The sequence below is a fragment of the Chinchilla lanigera genome, unplaced genomic scaffold, assembly GCF_000276665.1.
Source record: "Chinchilla lanigera isolate Chin_1 unplaced genomic scaffold, ChiLan1.0 scaffold00077, whole genome shotgun sequence".
Classification (NCBI taxonomy): domain Eukaryota; kingdom Metazoa; phylum Chordata; class Mammalia; order Rodentia; family Chinchillidae; genus Chinchilla; species Chinchilla lanigera.
The window spans coordinates 8020350-8042358 of record NW_004955478.1 but is presented as its reverse complement, the minus strand read 5'-3'; the positions used below and the strand labels follow the sequence as shown (position 1 = coordinate 8042358).

General features: G+C 36.9%; 1 protein-coding gene across 2 annotated transcripts in view; it reads left to right on the top strand.

Annotated features, from left to right (window-relative positions):
* The window catches only part of Ddx42 (DEAD (Asp-Glu-Ala-Asp) box helicase 42), a 43836-nt gene that overhangs the window by 10632 nt on the left and 11195 nt on the right, over positions 1 to 22009 (top strand). For both annotated transcript variants that reach the window (XM_005402190.1, XM_005402189.2), the window contains exons 2-10: positions 894 to 1130; positions 5844 to 5994; positions 12261 to 12322; positions 13686 to 13722; positions 14528 to 14677; positions 18124 to 18228; positions 19325 to 19444; positions 20631 to 20807; positions 21766 to 21894. In XM_005402190.1, the coding sequence (XP_005402247.1) occupies positions 910 to 1130; positions 5844 to 5994; positions 12261 to 12322; positions 13686 to 13722; positions 14528 to 14677; positions 18124 to 18228; positions 19325 to 19444; positions 20631 to 20807; positions 21766 to 21894 (1152 nt within the window). In that variant the 5' untranslated portion in view covers positions 894 to 909. The remainder of the gene's footprint in view (positions 1 to 893; positions 1131 to 5843; positions 5995 to 12260; positions 12323 to 13685; positions 13723 to 14527; positions 14678 to 18123; positions 18229 to 19324; positions 19445 to 20630; positions 20808 to 21765; positions 21895 to 22009) is intronic.

The following is a 22009-nucleotide window of genomic DNA, read 5'->3' as shown; positions in this document are numbered from 1 at the left end:
CTTGTCTGTTGAGTTTTGATTGTTCCAGATGTCATTATGAGAGGTTAACTTTTAGTTTTTGGACAGCTTTACTGATAATGTCTGTGGGGGGGGGGGAATCTTGCTCATGTAGGTCAGGCTGGCCTTGAAATTACTGTGTAGTTCAGAGATTACTTGTGATCCTGCCTCAGCCTCCCAAGTGCTGAGATTACAGCTGTCTGCTACCACATTCAGCTACATTTCAGTTTTTATCATAGCAAGCATATTATGAGTTGCTTTTTGAGTTTTTCTTGGTTGTTTTTTTTTCCCTAGTGGCTATAAATTCTTTAAGGATAAAATGAAGAGATTAAGTCTTAATGTGTAATTGCCTAATATAATGCCTAGCCTGATTAGATTCCCTAAATTGTTTTTGTTCAGTATTTTGCAACTTAATATTATTAAACAGTCACCTTTTTGAACAGGATAATATTAATACTACATTCCTGTTTAGTTTGAGATCCCGATAAAATTAATAATAATTTCTTCATATTTTAGGAAATAGCATTTGGTTGAAGTTTTCTCTGTATGTTTTGGTGCTGGTGATAGAACACAGGCCCTTGACACTGAGCTATATCCCCAGCTACTTTTATCTTTCATTTTGAAACAGGACCTTGTTAAGTCACGTAGTTGCCCAAGCTGGACTCAAACTTGCAGTCCTCTTGCCTCAGCCTCCCACAGTGCTAGAATTATAGGTGTGTCCCACCACATCTGGTTTGGTTGAGGTTTTCATAACTATCTGAAGTGCAATGTCATAGTTTTAACTGAAAGAGAAGTTTAAAATAAAATTATGGGTCAGAGTGAAAGAGAAAGTAAATGGGGCTGCTTACAAAGTTAAATAAAAATTTTTAAAAGTTCACACATCTTGTTCTTTACAGGTCAGTCATTGGCACCATGAACTGGAATAAAGGTGGCCCTGGCACTAAACGGGGATTTGGCTTTGGAGGTTTTGCCATCAGTGCTGGGAAGAAGGAAGAACCCAAACTCCCACAACAATCCCACAGTGCCTTTGGGGCAACCAGTTCTTCTTCTGGATTTGGAAAATCAGCTCCACCACAGCTTCCTTCTTTCTACAAAATTGGATCTAAAAGAGCCAACTTTGATGAAGAAAATGCGTAAGTTGGCCTAGGAGTGTGGTTCAGTGGTAGAATGCCTGCCTAACAAGCAGGAGGCCGTGGCTTTGATTCAACCCTGCTACCCCAAAAAAAGAGAAAAAGAATCTGGGCATGGTAGCACACACCTGTAATTTCAGCACTCTAGAAGGCTGAGACAGAAGGATCACAAGTTTGAGCCCAGGCTGGGTAACTTATTGACTTAACAAGACGCTGTCTCAAATGAAAAATAAAAAAGGATAAGCATGTAGCTCAGTACAAAGGCCCTGTGTTCAATCCCCAATACCACACCAAAAAAAAAAAGCATAAATGATAATTTCTGATGATTTGGCAAAGGATGCCCTTTGAGATTCTCATTCCATCAGCAAAAATTGAGGCAAAAAAAACACTCTGGTTCCCATAATGTGACTTCCTGAATTGATTACCTTACTGAGTGGGATTGTTTATAGTAAGTTAAAACTGTCAATTTTACTTCATTTGTTTGTGGGTTTTTTGTTGTTGTTTCCAAGACAGGGTCTCAAACATACAGTCCAGGATGGCCTCAAACTTGTTATGATCCTTCTGCCTCAACCTCCCAAGTGTTGGAATTACAGGCATGCGCCAACACACCACACCTGGCAATTTTACTTGTTTATAAGGAATATAATACTTGCGTGCTTATACCTTTTTTTGTTCCATGAATCATAGTTTCTTCCTCGCTTGTGTTCCAGTGGGCAATTACGTGGTTGTAAGATTTAAGGTCATTTAAATTTAAATGTAGCTGAAAAGTTTTAATTAATTGATGTGGTTTTTACTGATGTGATCTTTACTGTAATTTTTTATTGACACTATATAAATCATTTGTGAACACAGGCAGTTGGAACTGGGAGAAACACCTTCTGCCTTAACATCTGAGTCTTCACAATTACTAGATTGTAATGTCTTACAGTAGTAGAAAAATCTATTTATATTTTCCCCACAATCCTGAGGAAACACTGATTATAATTTTTACCTTGCATGTCCAGTAGGAGGTTAGAAAAGCTGAGATTTGAAGGTATTTTTTGTTTGTTTGGGGTTTTTTTGTTTTTTTTCCAGTACTGGGAATCAAACTCATGACCTTGTGCTTGCCAGACAGGCGCTGTGCCGCTGAGCTCAATTACCAGCCCCTGAGATTTGAAGGTTGGACCTTCAATTTCTATAGATAATTTCATTCTATACTGAATCTAAAGAAATCTTTTTTTTCATGGGGCTGGGGATTTAGCTCAGCGGCAAAGTGCCTGCCTGGCAAGCGCAAGGTCGTGAGTTCGGTTCCCGGTACCGGAGAAAAACCAAAAAAAAAAACAAAAACAAAAAAAAAATAAAACACTCTGATATTTTAAAAAAAAAAGAAATCTTTTTTTTCTTCTTTTTGTGGTGCTGAGGATCAACCCAAGAGCTCATGCACATTAAGCAAGTGTTCTACCACTGAGCTACCTCACCAACTGTATTTTATTGCTGTTATTTCCAACCTGGTCATGGCACTACTTGAGACTTTGTTTCATTTTGTTTTATAAATTAAAAACTTTCTCAAGATTGGAATTTAAAATCTGTTTAGGGGGCTGGGGATTTAGCTCAGCGGCACAGCGCCGGCCTGGCAAGCGCAAGGTCATGAGTTCGATTCCCGGTACCGGAAAAAAAAACCCATAAAACAAAAAAATAAAATAAAATAAAATAAAATCTTTAGCCAGGTATAGTGGTGCACGCCTGTAATCCCAGCACTCGGGAAGTTGAACCAAGGGTATCACTGAGTTTAAGGCCAGCCTGATCTACATAGCAAGATCCTGTCTCGAAAAGAAAAATAAATAAAAATACATAAAATCTTTTAAAAGTACACAGCAGCCTTTTAGGAAGTTTGGTATGTTATTTGGGAATCAAAATACAGAAGTAGTGTTGGAAGGTCAGCATAGTCAATCATTGTTACTCTAGAGAGCAGTTAATCAGTTTAGGGTAATGTTTTATTAGTTAAATAAATCCTACTATATAAATGAGTATGCAATACAATAAAAAATAAATAAAAGCAATACACATATAGGGTACTTAACCATGAATGGCACTTGCAGGACTAGAATTTGTTCTGGGTGGATCAGTGAGTATGAAGGCCTAGGACATTGCTGTAAAGTGTTGTAGGCCTTATAAACATGGCACACTTAGGTCACTCTTAAGTTTATAAGGAATGGATATCTTTTCTTTGAATAGTAAATTAACCTTAGCTTTTTGTAACTTTTTAAACTTTTTTATAGTAATGCTTAGCTTGAAACACAAATGCATCATACTTGCCCCAAAAACATTTTTTTCTTTATATCCTCATTCTAAAAACTTTTGGTACTTTAAACTTTTACTTACATTTTTTACGTTTTTTTGTGCCAGGAGTCAAACTCAGGACCTTGTACTTGCTAGGCAGGCACTGTGCCACTGAGCTATATCCCTGGCCCATTTTTTAATTTTTTAAACTTACTAAAAACAAAAACTAAGATATAACCACACACATTCTCCAGGTCTATACAGGGTCAAGATCATCAATATCACTGATTTCTGCCTCTACATTTTGTCCCAGTAGAAGGTTTTAAAAGGCAAGGATGGGGCCTGGAATGTAGCTCAGTAGCACAGCGCCTTGCTTGGCAAGTGCAAGGACCTGAGTTCGAGTCCCAGTACCAAAAAAGTACAAGGCAAGGATGGTGCATGTGCTGTCACCTAGAATAATAAATAGTACCTCCTTCGGGAATATCTCCTGAAGGACCTGCCTGATGCCATTTTACTCTTAACTTTATGTTGTTATTGTTGTTTTGTTTTGTTTTGTTCTGTTCTGTTTCGTTTTGTTTTGTTTTGTTTTCAAAAGGTCCCACTATCTAGTTCAGGCTGGCCTTGAACTCATAATGATCCTCCTGCTTCAGCTACTACCCAAGTGCTAGGACTACAGACATATAACAGTATGCCTGTTTACTATTAATTTTTTAAAAAATAATTAAAGAGTATATTCTAACATAATGAAAAACAGTATAATACATTAAATACTTATACCACTAGCATCATTATCAAGTTTTATGTACTGTACGTAATTGTATGTGTAATATAGTTATACTACTAGCAACATAGTAGGTTTACACCAGCACCACCCCAATACAATGTTGTACCACAGTGTGACAAGGCTGTAGGAAATTTTCAGCTCCATTATAATCTTAATAGAACTACCGTTATATGTGTAGTCTCTCATTGACCCAAACGTTATAAGATGCATGACTGATATTAATTAGTATATATACAATTGTTACACTAATGTGTGTAGAGCATAACAGTTTTTAGAGTAATTCCTGTGATGACTTGAAACACTTTAAATCTTTAAGCTGCAGGTATTTGAACTAGTATTTGATTATGTTATTAATACTTGGGGCTTGTTTGTTTTTTTTGAGACAGGGTCTCACAATGTAGTTCAGGACCTGAATTCACTACAAGCCTCAAACTTGTGTCGATCTTTCTGCCTCAGCCTCCCAAGTGCTAGAATTACAGGAGTGCATCACCACACCCAGCTTTCTTAATTTTGATGTAGGGGCTAAACAATATTTTATTTTTATTTATTGCGAGCTGTATTAAATGGCAGGTATGAGGGTGCACACTTATAGTCCCAGAACTGAGGTGGCTGAGGCAGGGGGATTACCCACACCCCTCCCCTGCCCAAAAAAACTGCATTGGAGTCCTTTCTTTGAATGTTTGTTGTAGGAAGAGTGATGCCTTATCCAGGCTTTGAAGTTATTCTTTTTTGGTGTTTTTGAGACAGGATCCCGCTATGCAGTTTAGGCTGGCCTTGAACTCCCTATGTAGCCTAGAGTGGTGTTGAACTCAAGGCGATCCTCCTGCCCCTGTCTCTCAAGTGCTAGGATTGCAGGCTTGGGTCACCATGATAGGCCTTGAAGTTATTCTTTCAGAACAGTTAACTAATGTGAAAAATTACGGACTGAGCATTTTTTTTTAATCAGATTTTATTGGTACATTTTAGATGTACATAATGATCACATTCATCATAGAGAATTTGTGCTTGTACATGATATACCTTGTTATTTTTAATTCTAGAAGTTTTTGATTGGTCTCAGAAAATGGCCCAGAACTTCTGAAGAAAGACCTTAGTCATATGAAAATATTTCTCCTTCTTCAAGGATTGTAAAGAATAAGTTTCGTTTTGCTTTTGTTTTGAGACAAGGTATTGCTATGTAGTCCAGGCTGGCCTTGAACTCACTATACAGCCAAGCGTGGCCTTGAACTCATGGGAGTCCACCTGCCTTAGCCTCCCAAGCGGTGGTTACAGTTGTGTGTCACCACACCTGGCTAAGAATAAGTTCTTAAAATTTCATACAAGTTTTTTTTTTTCCTGTGGCACGTGCTCTTTAATATTTGTTATACTTGTTCCAAAACTGATGTGCTAAATTGTACTGAAAACATAACCCTTTTAACAGAACTGAGAATGTGATTTGAGTACACCGTTGAAATGGAAACTGCGATGACTACTTTCATGGGATATTAGAATTTTTGCATGTATTGAGTGATACTAATTAGGTCCATAGCCAAAACCTTGGAGTTCTTTAATTTGACTTGTATAGGAGAAATCTCTTAATAGTAAGGTAATAGCATATAAAAGTTTCTGTTAAGTGAAGGACTCACTGACCCTAGACTGAATATTCACTTTACCCATCTGCATTTTAATTTCAGGTATTTTGAAGATGAGGAAGAAGACTCTAGTAATGTTGATTTGCCTTACATTCCTGCTGAAAACTCACCTACACGTCAGCAATTCCATTCCAAGCCAGCAGATTCTGACAGTGATGATGATCCCTTGGAGGCATTTATGGCTGAAGTAGAGGCAAGTATTAGCAGTTTGTTTCACTAAAGTATTTAGCAATTAGAAATAATTAATAAACCTTGCTCAAATTTGTCTGCTGGTGTTTTGTTTTGTTCTTTACATCCTCTTCCTCTGTAGCATTTTCAGAAATGATCAGTGGCTATAACCCTTGAACACAGTAGCTCAAGAATTTTTTTTTGAGGTACTACGGATTGAACTCAGGGAACACCAAACTGCATCTTCAGTTCTTCTAGTTTTTAATTTGAGATAAGGTATTAACTAAATTGCCCAGGCTGACCTTGAACTTCCAGTCCTCCTACTTCAGCCTTCTGAATAGCTGGGATTGCAAGTATGAGCCACCGTGCCTGGCATAGGTCAAGACTTGTGTGTTTTGCTTTGTTTGAATAATCTTAGTATATTCTGTAGAATAAACATGATCTTCAGTGTAGCACTTAATATGTACTTTTTTTTTTTTTTGAGGCAAAATCTCACTTGGTAGTTTAGGGTCGCCTTGAACCTGCTGTGTAGCTCAGACTAGCCTTGAATTTGCAGTGATTCTACCTACGCCTCCCAAACACTGATCACAGCCATGTGCCACTACGCCTTTTGTTTTTAGACCTGTTTCAAGTACTTATTTGTGTAAGGCAGTTAAACTTAAGGATTTACTAGATTTCAGATTCTTTATTTCTTACCATCAATGTTGAAACCTTTGACCCCCCCCCCCTTTTTTAACTTTTTATTCTGGAAATTTTTAAACATATACAAAAGCTGAATAATTAAACGAACCCCTGTGTACCCTTTCCCCAGATTTATCACTTAACACACCCCCTCCTGTTTTTTTTTTGTTTTGTTTTTTTTTTTGTTTTGTTTTGTTTTTTTTCTTTTTGAGACAGGGTCTCTCTATGCAGCTCAGGCTGGCCTTGAGCTCACTTTGTAGCGCAGGCTGGTCTCGAACTCTCAACGATCCTCCTACTTCACCCTCCCAGGTGCTAGGATTACAGGTGTGCACCACCATGCCCGGCTTCACTTAACCACTTTTAATCAGTTTTGTATCGTCCGACTTCTCCCCCTTCAAATTTTTTTTATTATTTTAAAGTGAATCTCAGACATACGGTTTTGTCTGTAAATGTTTCTGTATCTCTGTAAGAGAACTCTTCTGATTTTTTGAGACAAGGTCTTGCTGTATAGTCCAGGCTGAGCCTTGAACTCCCTATGTAGCCCAGGCTCGAACTCACAGGCATCCTCCTGCCTCAGCCTCCTGAATGCTGGAATTATAAGTGTGTAGCACCACCCCCAGCTATGTAAGAGAACTCTTGAGCTGGGTATAATATTGAACACTTGTAGTCCTAGCACTTGGAAGGCTGAAGCAGGAGGATGGCCATAAGTTTGAGGCTAGCCTAAGTGAATTCAAGACCAGTTGAATTACAAAGGGAGACCCTGCCAAAAGATAGATAGATAGATAGATAGATAGATAGATAGATAGATAGATAGATATAGATAGATAGATGATAGGTAGATATTGATAAATAGGTAAATAGATAGATGGTAAGGCAGCACTTTTAAAACATAACCGCTATATTGTTACACCAGCATAGAACTATTAAATGTGCTACTGACTGATCTTTCATTCTTATGATCCTTTTCCTGTTCTTCAAATAAAATATTCCTTTTCAGGTATCTATATTGACTTGCTATTTTGTTCTTTATAGCTTTCATAGTTACCTCGTCTATTTGTAAGTTAGCTTTTGTGTGTATAATTCATGTCTTTAGTCCCATGCTTTACTCTTTATGGTTTTAGCCCTGCTTTTCCAGAAGCATATGGACCATTTTTATATGGATGTGTGTCACTGGCACTTTAAATCCAGTTCATCATCTTTTCCTCCTCAACTAGGTCATTCTCTTGTCATCTGTTGACATTAATATTCATATAATGACTGTGGCTTATAACCTTGTCTTTAATGTCTTTCATTTGCCTCCACCTTACTTTTTACCAGGTTATCAAGCATATTCATTACCTACTTCATTTAACTCTCAAAATAACCATGGAACATCTGGAGAAAATAATATATACCTTTTGGTACTGGGACTAGAACTCAGGACCTCACACTTGCCAGGCAGGCACTGTACCACTGAGCTATATCCCTGGCCTGGTATATAATTTGGACTGATAAGAAAACTGAGCCCTAAGATAATCCACTTTTTGTGTGTGATGCTAGGATTGAACCCCAGGCCTAACCTATGGAAAGCTGAACCCAAAGACAATTCAAATTAATTCAGATCACCTGCCCCATATCATATTGGCAATATGTGGCCCAGCTCTTTCTGGTACATAGTGCTGCCTTTTCACTTGTGATTTGCTAAGTCTTTACAATAGCCTTTGCATATTTTTCTTCCTTTCTCTCATCACTGTTGCTATCCCGACACCTTCATTAACTCTTGGCTGGTCTAAATTGTCTCCCTTCTTTAAACAGTGTTCTACTTAGGTAGTATGTTACTGAGATCAAATTATCTTTCTCACTGTGTTAATTCTCTTACTTAAAAATCATCACTTTCTTGCTTTTGAAGGAACATTCTTGTATGTGCCTTACTTGTCTTCAACCAGAATTCTTTCTCCTCAAAGGAAAAAGGGAAAGAATCCAAATTAAGTGTGTTTTTGTGTGGTTAAAAATATGAGCCAGCGTTTTAAAATGAGAGAATTTTATCTGAAAGTTCAGGCTCTGAAAAACTGGAAGATCTGGCAGTACTCAGGCTGAAATCTTGCACAGCAAAAGTAAGCTGTTACTGAACAAGAGGATGCTTGCATTAAAAAATACACACATTTTTCTGGTTTACATCAACCCTTGTTTTCTTGACATACAGGCCACTGTTAGGCTCACTGATTGTCATATTTGCTTTGTAATTTGTCTTTCAGGGGAGAAAGATTTTTCTGAAGTCTGTGTCAATATCAGAAAATAAAATATCCAGAGTAATACAGTAAAAATGAGGTCATATTTCCTTAGAAGATTATGCCCACTTACTGAAGTAGAAGCAGAAATGGGCCAGGGATATAGCTCAGCGGCACAAACGCCTGCCTGGCAAGCACAAGGTCCTGAGTTTGATTCCTGGTACCCCTCCGCAAAAAAGCATAAGTATGTCTGTGTGGCTAGGAGTATAGCTCAGCAGTAGAGCACTTCCAAGCATATACAAGACCCTGAGTTCAATCCCCCACCACTGGGGAGGAAAAAAAAATTTGTATCAAAAGAATACAGCTTCTCTTATTCTGGCTTTATTCATCTATTACCAGCTTGGCACCCCTAAGTATCTGAGTGTCTTGCTTTCGATTTAATTCAACCCAAATTACTTGCTGAGAGAGCATATACTTTATAGGTAGCAGAAGGAGAATTTACTGCCAACTCCCCATATTCTTTATGCTGTATTCTATATTGTAAGTTGTTTTAGCACTGTGTGTTTCTGCCTCTTACCAAATTATTCAAGACATCAAAATTATTTAGGACATACATGTGTCTTGCAGCATAGCAGGCAGTTAATAAATAGGTTGAATGATTCACTCTAAAAGTAAAGGCAGTAAATGATTTACTATGTTTGAGGTGTGTTGTACATGCTGTGATGTCTTCATCTTTAGTATGGACATTTCCCAAAGGGCTTTGTTTCACAGAAAATTTCATTATTTCTTGATATCTGTAGTGATGAATTTAAAAGAAAAAAAATCAGTTCTTGATTTTCTAGGTTTAAATTTAGATTTAACTTATTGCTGACAGTTTTTCAGTGAAAGTATCCAAGAGTAGTCCTGATTCTCTCATCTGGCTCTTAAGTAGTTGAAGTTGTATGGAGGGTAAATCTTTTATAATACAGTACCATTCTCCTGAGTGTGAGTATCTTTTTGCTATAGTATCAAAAGGATATTTTTTTAAGTTGGATATTAGATGCTAAGCTTGGAAAATATGTCAATGACTGAGAATTTGCATTTATTCCTGATCTCAGATTTTAAACATCAAAGATAGAAAAAACCTTGGGCAAATTGTATAATTTTTCTGATAACTGATTTTCAGCTATATAAAACAAGGGATCAATTTAGATCAATTGACCGTGCATAAGAATTAACTTTGGAAAACATAAGAACTATATATATTTAACTCCACTCTGTACAGTTCTGATTTAGTGGAACTAGAGCAGAGTTTTCAGCCTCAGGATCATAGTAAAGCCTTGGTGAGCATAATTTGTTCCAGAAACATGCGTATAATCCAAAGTACTTGTATATCAAAGGAAGTTTCTCTGTAAGAAATAAAGGAAAACTCAGATGATTCATTCCGTAGCCCAAAAATATTCATATAAAATGATTACAGTAATATAATTACTGTAATATAATACAAAATAATAAAGAAATATAAACAAATTAACCAGTAATTACCTTTGAAAACCTTCCTGGCTGGTATGAGGGAGATGAGAAAAAAAGGTTATTGTGTAGGATTCCTTTTCCTGTCACTAAAGGAATCACTGCTAGCTATTTGCTCAGCAGAATCTTTTTCTTTTCATGCAACTTTAACAAGGAAGCTTTCCAGTGACACTCGCTTTTGCCTCCTTTGGAGGGTTTTGTGGGAATGTGGCATTCTGTTACCATTAAACAGATTGATAACTTGAACTGCGACAGCTTTATTTGTACTATTTCCCACATTTCCCACATCTCCCTAGCCTCATTTGAAGTGAGGGATTCCTCCACCTTTTTCTCCTCCTCTGCAAAGGAGTTCTCCTCCATAGCCTCTTTTCTGTTGCAAGGTGATCACCTGTGATCCTGTAGAGAAGAGACAGAAGGACCATTGGCTCAGTTGTGATCGTGCGACATTCGGCATCACATATCACTCATACTGCAAGACATCGCATATTTATCAAATTAAAGTTTATTAGAAATGTTTGCTCCTCTTGCAAAACACTCAGAACAAGTTAATTACAGTCCAAGATTTTGCTGGGTTTGGTGGCACACGCCTATAATCCCAGCACTCGGGAGGCAGAGGCAGGAGGATCATTGCGAGTTTGAGACCAGCCTGGGCTACAAAGTGAGCTCAAGACCAGCCTGAACTGCATAGCAAGACCCTGTCTCAAAAAAAAAAAAAAAAAAGTTTTTACTGTATTAGTATTTGGGATTTAATAAGTCTTTTGTGGGAATGGTCATGTGCATTCGAGAATGTTGAGTTAGCACTCCTCGCCTCTGCCCACCAAAGGTTTCCCTGTCATCACCCCTCAAGTTGTGATAAGCAAAAATATCTCCAGACTTTGCCATATGTCTGTGTGCAGCATTCCCATGTTGAAAATTACCTTTTTAGAGTTAGATCCCAAAATCTGTATTTTTTTTACCAGGCCCACTGGTAATTTAATATAAATGGTTTTAAACAGTACTAGGAGAGAGGCTGTTTTGCCTGAATTTAAGTTCCTTTACAGCCATAATGATTAACTTTTCTATAAAGTGACAGATTGTTATATATTTGTGAATTAAGCATTTTTGTTAATTGTTGCCTAGATAAGTATATGGGTCGCAGATGTAAATCATTCAAACGATGTGTAGCCAAATTTCAGCACATTTGAATAGTTTCTCTTTGAAAACTAGTTATCAAAATGCAGTTTGATTATTATGGTTCTGTGATTAGGTTAATAACTGAATTGGTCACTAAATGAGGAATGGTATATAGTATGTACGTTACAATATTGAGAACAAAGAAATGGTCAAAGGAAAGTCCATTGTGATGGCTTCTTTTATTTGCATAACTCTTACATGAGGTATTGTAACGTACAACAGAACATAAAACTAGGGCCAGGCGTGGCGGGGCATGCCTGTAATCCCAGCACTTGGGAGTGTAAGGCAAGAGGATTACTGCACATTTGAGGCCAGCTGAGCTACAAAGTGAGTTCGAGGCCAGCCTGAACTGCATAGTGAAACCCTGTCTCAAAATGGCCAAAACAAAACAAAACACTTACCTAGCTTGGGCACAGTGGCACATCCCTGTAATTCTAGCTACTCAAGAGGCTGAGACAGGAGAATCCCAAATTCATACCCAGACTTGGCAATTTATCAAGACCGTTCCTACTCAAAATAAAAGGGCTGGGGATGTAACTCAGTGATAGAGTGCTTGTCTAGCATGTGCAAGCATCTAGCTGGTTTTTTGGTTTTTTTCTAGTACTGCAAAACAACAACAAAATCCATGAGGACATTTACCAATCCTAAAATTGTTTTTAAAGAAATTTCTCTTTAAGTGCTTTTAGTTAATGTAATTTCATACAGTCTTTTCTTTCATTAGGATCAGGCAGCTAGAGACATGAAGAGGCTTGAAGAAAAGGACAAGGAAAGAAAAAACGTAAAGTAAGTTGTTTTCTTCTCTCTTCACAAAAGTTACATGAGAAATATTTAAAATATTGAAAAGCCTATTCCCCCAAACTTTACAGAGAAAAAAATTAAGTGTACAAATACCTCTGTTTTATGATGTCTTTGTATCTTGAATAGTTCTGTAGATACAGAGATCACAAAAGTCTTTGTGTTTGCAGTAATTAAAAGCCATTCTGTCTGACAGAATAGCATTTGATCTTCAACTATAAATAACTGTTTAGTAAACATAAATTATTACCCTAGGAGTTAGAAAAGCATAATTACTAAAGTTTGGGTTCATTGTACTGACTTTTGTCCAACTATTAATATAAAATAGATCATGTTTGTATGACTGATAGGAAGTAATGGTGCTATCATGAAACTATGTATATTACTAGAAATAAAACCCAATTTCTTTTAAAGAATGATACCATGTTTTAGCAAGCATAATCAAAACTTGAGTACTTTATTTTCTGGGAAAGAGAAGTCACCTCTTTCCCTTGCTGAATATATTTGTAAGGTTTTTTTCTACCAATCAAGGTTGGACTTTTCTTTCCCTTTACTTTGCAGTTAGAGCTTTAAGCCCTTCCCAAAGTTCTTGTGCCATGCAGAGCCCTCTTTTGGTGCTTATATATGTCGTATCCTCTTCCAGTTACCTTACACTGGCGGTGTTGGTTGCTGTTGCCTTAGGAACAGCAAGTTCTCTACATTAAGTGGCAGGTTTGATTAAAACTAGGTGGTTGTGGGCACTAAGCAACTTAGTTCTTTCTGTAACTCCTGAGAGTTACACTTTCTATAACTCCTGAGAAGCAGCAAGTGGCAGTGATTTCCTTCTCCATGTATATTGCTTAGGAGTTTTAGTTCTATACTTGTCAAGAGGCTTATGTAATTTTTCTCTGTCTCTATCCCCAAGGTAACTGATTTTGGCTTAAAGCAATTATTGTAGAGCTAGAAACTTGAGGGCACAATAAGAAACTTGTGACATTCTCTAGCATATGCTAAATACAGGATTTTTTTCTTTATAATATGAAATAGTTTGCATAACCACATTTTGTTTGTTGTATGGGTTGACAAGGCATAGAATTCTTTGGTATCTTCAGAAAGTTTTTACTCTTCATATCCATGTTAGTAATTGATGTTCCCTATCATCTCATTCAAAAGAAATGCAAAGTGTAGACCATGGAGTGAAACCACATATCAGTGATGGGTGGATAGTTTACAGTGTGCTTATTGCTGCTTTGCTGTTGTTAGTGTTGAGAGTTCCTATGTTGCACGGAATTCAACACTAATCTGTTGTAAGTATGGAGCTGGGTATGTGGAACATTTGCAGGGAAGTTTGTTTCTCCGCTTGTTTTTCCAGGGGTATTCGAGATGACATTGAAGAGGAAGATGACCAAGTGAGTTCTTACGCAGTATTTCTTTCATTTTTACCCCACAGCGTCTATACTGGGGACAAGCTAGAGCTTGCCTTCACTGAAATGGCCATTCCTGACAGTTAGCTGGGAATGTCATTTGATTTGTTCTTTTCTACCTGTGTTACCAGTTGGTACTATAATACTAAGATTCACATGGCTTTCCCCCATGTTGAAGATGGAATGTTTGACCAACTGACATCAAAAAGACAAGATTTATTCATCTTGCTTTTTTTAAATCCAAAGTTAACATTTATTCTGATGAATCAGGAGTAGTGTGGGATTTACTGATGGCCTCTAGCACCATTTAGCCTGTACCTCTTTCTAAAGGTTCTGTTTGTGATTCTTGTTTCTGAAGATCAAACATTAATGACTGTTTGTTAGTATTTCTTTTTTTCATTGTTCAGTTGTGGGATGGTGAGAGAATGGTATCCTTTCCAGGTTTGTGACCTTTCTAATCAATGTCAGCTTCCAAACTTGGATTGGTAAAGCTACAGCATAGGTTTTCCAGCTTTGGGCAGGGTAGGTAGAGTCCCCCATCCCACCCCCAAGGAAGACTGTGGAATAGGCAGATTTATAAATCCTTTCTTAAATTAAATCACTTCGTAGTACTCATTTCTTTGGATTGTCCTTCTGAATACTGATATTTTATAAAGGAATTGTTGCTAGTAAAAGTCTAGCCTTACTTGGTAGGTTTTTAAACTGTACAGTCTCCTGATACACTGACTATAAGAATAGAAATGTTCTCAGCCGTACTTGGGTGTGATTATGTTCTTGTGCTTTCCTGCAGGAAGCTTATTTTCGATACATGGCAGAAAACCCAACTGCTGGTGTGGTTCAGGAGGAGGAAGAAGACAACCTGGAATATGATAGTGATGGAAATCCAATTGCACCCTCCAAAAAAATCATTGATCCTCTTCCTCCCATTGATCATTCAGAGGTATGATACTTCCTGCTAAATTTGATTCTTATTTCAAGTTGGTATGGTTTTTTTCAGCTTATATTTCGGTTTCCCAATATTTGTATATTCATGTCATAAAAATATTTGTACCTTGGGATCCTCTTATCACCTCTGCTAAGTGGTTGGGCCAGAAATTCCATGAGGCTTTCACAGTTTATGTTGTTAAAGGTGAATCACAGCTGGGTAGTGGTGCATTTCTGTAATCCCCAACAGTCTGAGAAACTGAGGCAGGAGGGTTGACCATTCAAGCCTTGCCTGGGCAACTTAGTGAGAACTAGTGTCATTTTTTTTTTTTAAAAAAAAAGAGGGCAAGGGACATAGCTCAGTGCAAAGGCCCTCCATTCCTCCATTGACTCCACAGTACTGCTTCCCCCCCACCAAAAAAAAGATGAATCTCTTGCTTGTGTTCATTCAGTTTCACAATTTTAAATTGGCCTTCCTTAAGTAATTGTACTTGTTTTCCAGAACTCATACCTTCCTTTTTGTTTTGATCATTTTGAGATGGGGGTCTCACTATACATGTTAGCCTGGCTTTGATCTCACTATGTAGCTCAGGCTGGCCTGAACTTGAAGCAATCCTCCTTCCTCAGCCTAAGTGCTAGGATTATAGACCTGTACAATCATGCCCAGCTTTACCCTCCTTTCACATGGGCCCTTGGATATGAGTATTTTTGTTTTTATTTTGTTACTGGGGATGGAATCCAGGGGTAGTCTAAAACGGAGCAACATCCCAACCCTTATTTTTTTGAGACAGGGTCTCAGTAAATTGCTCAGGTCGGGCTTGAATTTGTGATCCTCCTGCCTCAGCCTCCAAGTGCTAGATTACATATGTGTACCACCATGCCCCACTACATTTGTTTCTAATTGCTGTGTAAATGTTTACTCTTACTTCCAAATCTGTGGCAGATAGGTTCTTCAAAGAAGATGTGTGTGATTCTTCAAAGCAGAGCCAGGAATTACAGGTTGCTAAAGTCAAGAAAAGGAAGGAAGTGAAGCTATCATATACCCACTTGAAAAAAATAAGAGTTTTTCCTCAGGTTAAATATCTGTCTAGATGTTACATACTGTGGTGACTGTAGATCTAGGGCAGTGGTGGCAAACCTATGGCATGTGCGTTACTTGTTTCTCTTAAGACAAAAGATGTTAATGTACAAGTTGTTTTTTCCAAACTAAAACCTTAGTATTGTTTAACTGCAGTGTTGGCACTTTCTGATAAACAAGTGGGTTTTGGGTTACAGTTCAGCACTCTAAAAGGCTCGCCATTACTGTTCTGGAGCATTGGTTCTCAAATGCTTATCCAGAGAGTCTGTAGAGTCAAAAGAATTTTTTTCATTCTAAGGTTATTTGCCTTTTTCATTGCATAAGCATTTGCATGATAATGTAGAATCAATGGAAAGTGAAATTGTTAATGCCTTTGTATGAATCAAGGCAGTGGTACAAAACTGTTCTACTAATTGTTATATTCTCTGCCAGATGATTATAGGGGGAGGGTCCACTCAGAATTCCCATTATGAAACAATAAAAATTAATTTTCATTAAAACAAAAATAACTATCCACCACAGTGAACTTGATAGTTTCTCAGTACTCAGAGGCTGTGACTATAAAATTGATGATTGATGTTAAAAGTTTTGATTCTTTTGTTTGGTTTAGGGTTTTTTTGAGACAAGGTTTTTCTGTGCAGTTCAGGCTGGCCTTAAATTCACAGTGATCCTCTTGCCTTAGCCTCCTGAGTGCTGGGATTACAAGTGTGTGCTACCACGCCAGCCCATGTTTTTTTAATTTTTTGAGACTATTTGCTAAATTGCCCTTGTTAGACGCAAACTTGTGATATTCCTGCCTAGAATGTATGAGATATATGAACTTACGGATTATCTACATACTACAGTGAATACATATTTTCCAAATGATCTATATATGATATTACAGAATCATGCGTGAGTAAAGCTCCATCAAAGTACAGGATAGGGAAAAAAAAAAAACAGGACAGGTATTCAGGAGGCCAAGGCAAAGAAGATCACAGATTTTAACTTAGTGAAACTGTCTTAAAATAAAAAGGCCTGGGATATAGTTCATTGTGAAGATTCAGGGCTCAATTCCAAGAACTGTAAAAATAAACATTAAAAAAAACTCACCATAGATCAGTAGCTCATAAGGTAACAGTATAACAAGTTTGTGGTTTCACATTACATGATAAAAATAAACACTGGTCAAATTGTACTATAGTATCAATAAAGAATACAAATTTACAAGTACATGATAGGACTAAAAAAATATCTTCCTCCCTTTTTCAACTACATGCCTTTGGATGGGCAAATTTTCTTTATGGATTTAAATTATAACAACCTGTCACAATAGTTTGAATGTAGTAAGAGCTATTTTCTTTTAAGTCAAACTTTGAAGGGATTTGTAAACACATAATGCCACTCTTCTCACCAAAATTTTTAAGTATGTCCAAAATTTGGAAATTTTTTACCATCTACAGGATGTCAAATTTTTTTTTAAAAAAAATTTATAGACTATTATGATGTCAAAAGGAGAGTTATTTAGCCAAATTCTTATGTGATGACATGTTTGTGCTTTGTATCCCTAATACACAAAGCTGGGAAACAAACACCAGAAATGGTTGCCTGTCTTAAGAATTAAAATTGCTCAGTAATACCTATTTTCAAAAATTTTTATTGGCACTCATTTGTAATACAGAATGACTGTATTTCTCATGGGGAGTTGGTACATGTACATAGCACATCTTGATTCTTTTTTTACCCCCTTGCCCACCCTCTCCTCCTCTCTGCATCTCTTGGTCCCTATCCCTTCCGCTGTCTTCTTTTTCTTATGGCCATATATTTTTAAATTATATAAACAGACCTCTGTTTTTAAAAAGAGTAGACCTACGCTGAGAATGTAGCTCATTGATAGTGACTGCCTAGCATGTGTGAAGCCATGGGTTTAATCCCTTATACTACCACCCTCCAAAACAAGAAAGTCAAAAGATAGTAGAACTTCCTCTAAAGTCAGAACTATCTGTAAAAGAAATACTAGAAATTTTTTAAATGCCTAGAGCTATGTGAACAACTTAATTCAAAACATATTTAAATGTTAAACCATATGAATATCTTTAAAATACTTTTCTCTGAAGGCTTTGGCATTATAAAGATTCCTTCATTTGCTTCAAGATTGTTCAACTTTGAGGTACCCTTAATGTCACTTTGGGCAGCAGGTTGGTGTTTATATTGAAATTAGGAATAGGAAAAGGCATTGGCTATATTTTTGGAAATGTGTGTCAAGAATAAATGAATTATTTTGGTCTTCCTATGATGAATGACTTTATTTGTATTATATTTATAAAAGGTTATTTTGCATTAAAATCAAACTTACAGGATTGACTCTTGAATTCTAGACTAACTTTGAATAATTGGACCTGCAGATTGACTACCCACCATTTGAAAAAAATTTTTACAATGAACATGAGGAGATAACCAACCTCACTCCACAGCAGTTAATAGATCTTCGGCATAAACTCAATCTTCGGGTAAGTTAATCATTAAGCAAGTATTCTTATGTTAATGATAATTAGTCCAGGTTTAATTGGATTTCATTTTTAATGGCCCCTGAGCTGTCTTTGCTACAATAATAATTATATCCCTTGGGCTTATGTGTCTTGGTTTGATTGTCTTAGTCATCCAGATGATATTTAAGATTGGACATTCCTTTCTGTTGTGGGAAGAGATAGAGATGACTACTATTTTAAAATATACATACACTATTTCCAGCGATGGTTTAAATTATTCACCAAGAAGTTCTGGGCTGCTTATTGGCCTTATTGTTTAAGGTGCTGCTAGATGTTAGTTAATGACACTCAGATAATATGCTGATCTACTATCTGTATGGGCAACTTTCTGGCTTCAGTCTGCCTTATCAATTACATGATGTTTGAAACTCCAGTTTTTGAAGGAGTGGAGTGTATATGTGCATGCATATATGTGTGTTTGTACTTACTTGTTTTCCCAGAGATTAACTTCCCCCAAAAATCTTTTAATGAAATCCTGGTTGGAAATAACAGCATCACTGGAGAAACATTAAAAGGTTACCACTGTTGGAAACAAAATAGAGGTTATAAGTCCCATTCTTCTCCTGTGTACAATTTAACAGTGCTTGACAGTACTGGACCATCAGTAGGAGAGACTCTTAACTATTCAGCCAGTGGTAGATTGTATCTTTGCAACCAGTGGGTATTTTCTTATTTGGACTTATTTGCAAATTTTAATTTTTTTTTACCATCTGGTTAATATTTATGTAAAATTGCAAAAAAAAAAAGTGACTTTCTGTAATCCATTGAATGGTTTTTCATTCATTTATTTCTAATAAGAGAATTTTATTTTAAGAGTTTTTAGATACTTTGTCATTTAAAATTATATGACAGAATAATCTCAAGAATATTTGTCATAAAGTTTATATGAAGTCCTCATCCTATTTTGAGGTTTTGCCTTTTCAGTGGTATGCTTTTGGCTGCAGATTTGTTTTCACTTCTTCACACTCAAGCTAAAATGCTAGATCTGGGTATGTACTGTTGAACTTCAAATGCTATTTATGTTAAAGTCATTCCTGGGAGTTGTCTCTATCTCTAGGTCTCTGGTGCTGCACCTCCTAGACCAGGGAGTAGTTTTGCCCACTTTGGGTTTGATGAACAACTTATGCACCAGATTCGGAAATCTGAGTACACGCAGCCCACTCCAATACAGTGCCAGGTAAGTAAAAATAATGAAAGGAAAGTGGAGTAGAATGATACTCCATAACTATATGTAGTTGACAAACAAGTCAAAGCAGCTAAAAAAGAAAAAAGAGCCAGTATAGGAAAAAGGTGCTAGTTTTCAGCTTTTCATGCAGTCTGTGTAGGGGGGAACCATATATGAAACACAAGAGCATTTTTGAGATTCTTAAACATTGAAAAGTAAATATGAATTACTTACTACTCTTAAGAAGTTGCTAGTTCTCTAGGATGTGTTTTTTGTGTGATAAGTGCATGGAGTTATGAAGAAAATAATTTATTTGGACAAACCTAACATAAAAAATATTTGTGCAGGACAAATTTAGCATTATCAGTAACTAGAGTTCTTTTGTCCATGACCTGAAATTTTTCATTTATTATTGAAAGTAATAGCTTGTGTTTCTTAATGGTATATGGGGCTCATTCCTGCAGAGAAAATGGGATTGCTTCTACTTTTTCAATGGGAGAACATTTTTTAATTTTAGCAGCTACTCTCTGTTGATGTTATTTGTGTTTATTTATTTTTTGTTTTGTTTTGTTTTTGTTTTTCTCTGATACTGGGAATCGAACTCACGACCTTGTGCTTGCCAGGCAGGTGCTGTGCCACTGAGCTAAATCCCCATCTCTTGTTTGTTTGTTTAGACAGGGTCTGATCCATGTAGTTCAGATTGGCCTTGAACAATCCTGCCTTGGCCTCCTAAGTGCTGGGGTTACAGGCATGCAGCCAAGTTATAGCCATGTTAACCAAGCCTGGTTAATAGCTACTTTGATGATAAATTAGTTTTTCATTTCTATATATTAAGAAATAGAGTCATTCATATTCTGTAAATGATAGCTGATCCACGTGAAGGCAGTGATGTTTGTGCTACAAATCAAGAAGCTTATGGCAGGGCTGGGGATTTAGCTCAGCGGCAAAAGCGCCTGCCTGGCAAGCGCAAGGTCGTGAGTTCGGTTCCTGGTACCGGAGAAAAACCAAAAAAAAAAAAAAAAAAAAGAAGCTTATGGCAATAGCTGTTTTCTATTTCACAGACAGTATGTAAGCCCAGAGATATTTTTGTTCCATTGGAAATAAATGTCATTAATAGTCATTTATCCTTCCCCAGGATTTTCTTCAGTTCATCTTTACAATTGAAATCTGAGAGTACATATACTTTATTTTTCTCCAGGGTGTACCTGTAGCATTAAGTGGTAGAGACATGATTGGTATTGCTAAAACAGGAAGTGGAAAAACTGCAGCTTTTATCTGGCCCATGTTGATTCATATAATGGATCAGAAGGAATTGGAGCCAGGTGATGGACCAATAGCAGTGATTGTGTGTCCTACGAGGGAGCTTTGCCAGCAGGTATGTGCTTCATGTAGAATACCTGTTTCTTCATGTGGACTATGACAGGATTTTTATTTTTAATTGTGATAAAGTACACACAAAAATAACCACCTTGACCCCCCTCTTTTTTTCTTTTGGTATAAAAATTAAACCCAGGGCTTTTATGTTGAGCTACTCTCCAGTCCTAATTTTTATTTTGAGACAGTCTTGGGTCTTGCTAAGTTGCCTAGGCTGGGCTTGAACTTGTGATCCTCCTACCTCAGCCTTTAATAGGAATGTGCCACCACACCTGGCTCAGTATTAAGCAATTTTAATTGTACAATTCAGTTGCATTAAGTATATTCTTATTGTCATGCTGAGAGGGAACTTTTGGAGGTATTTGTTATATTCTGTGCTACAGAAACAATTCTACTACTGTTCTAAGAAGAAAAAGGTATTATGGGAATTGTTTGTATTATATGCTCATAATTTCTCTAGGGTAAATTAACTTTTCTTTATAGAAAGGAAATGACAGGAAAAGGAAGAAAAGTGAAAAGAATGAATAATGAAGGCAAGATTTTTAGCTAGCCTTATTTTATAAATAAAACTGATTCTGAAGTCATAAAAATGAGTTTAATGCTAACTTTAGAAAGGTTTTGATTTTCTTTTTTTTTTTTTTTTTTTTTTCCTTTTTGCGCATGTTAGGCAAGCCATCTAGCTATATCTTCAGTCCTTTTTTAAATTTTGAGACAGGGTCTTGCTAAATTGCCTTGCTTGTCCTTAAACTTAGTTCTCTGTGCCCTGAGTAGATGGGATTATAGGTGTATGCTGTACACCTAGAATAGGTGTATGCTATACAGTAGATGGGATTACAGGTGTATGATTGCACACCTAGTTTTCTGTGTCATGTTCCATTTTTCGGAACTCCATTTTGGGTTGTGATAACAGGTATTTGTTAGTGTCACAGTTTGTTAATATGTTATTAACAACTTTATAGATCCATGCAGAATGTAAGCGGTTTGGGAAAGCATATAATCTTCGATCAGTGGCTGTGTACGGAGGAGGGAGCATGTGGGAGCAGGCCAAGGCCCTTCAGGAAGGGGCAGAGATTGTTGTGTGTACCCCAGTAAGTATATCATTTGTAAATGGCTTCTTAGCCTCCTTTGGTATGGAAAACATGGTTGGTTTTGAAGAGAATTTCCCCTAGAATGTGGTAAAGCAGAGTTGAGAATATGCTCATG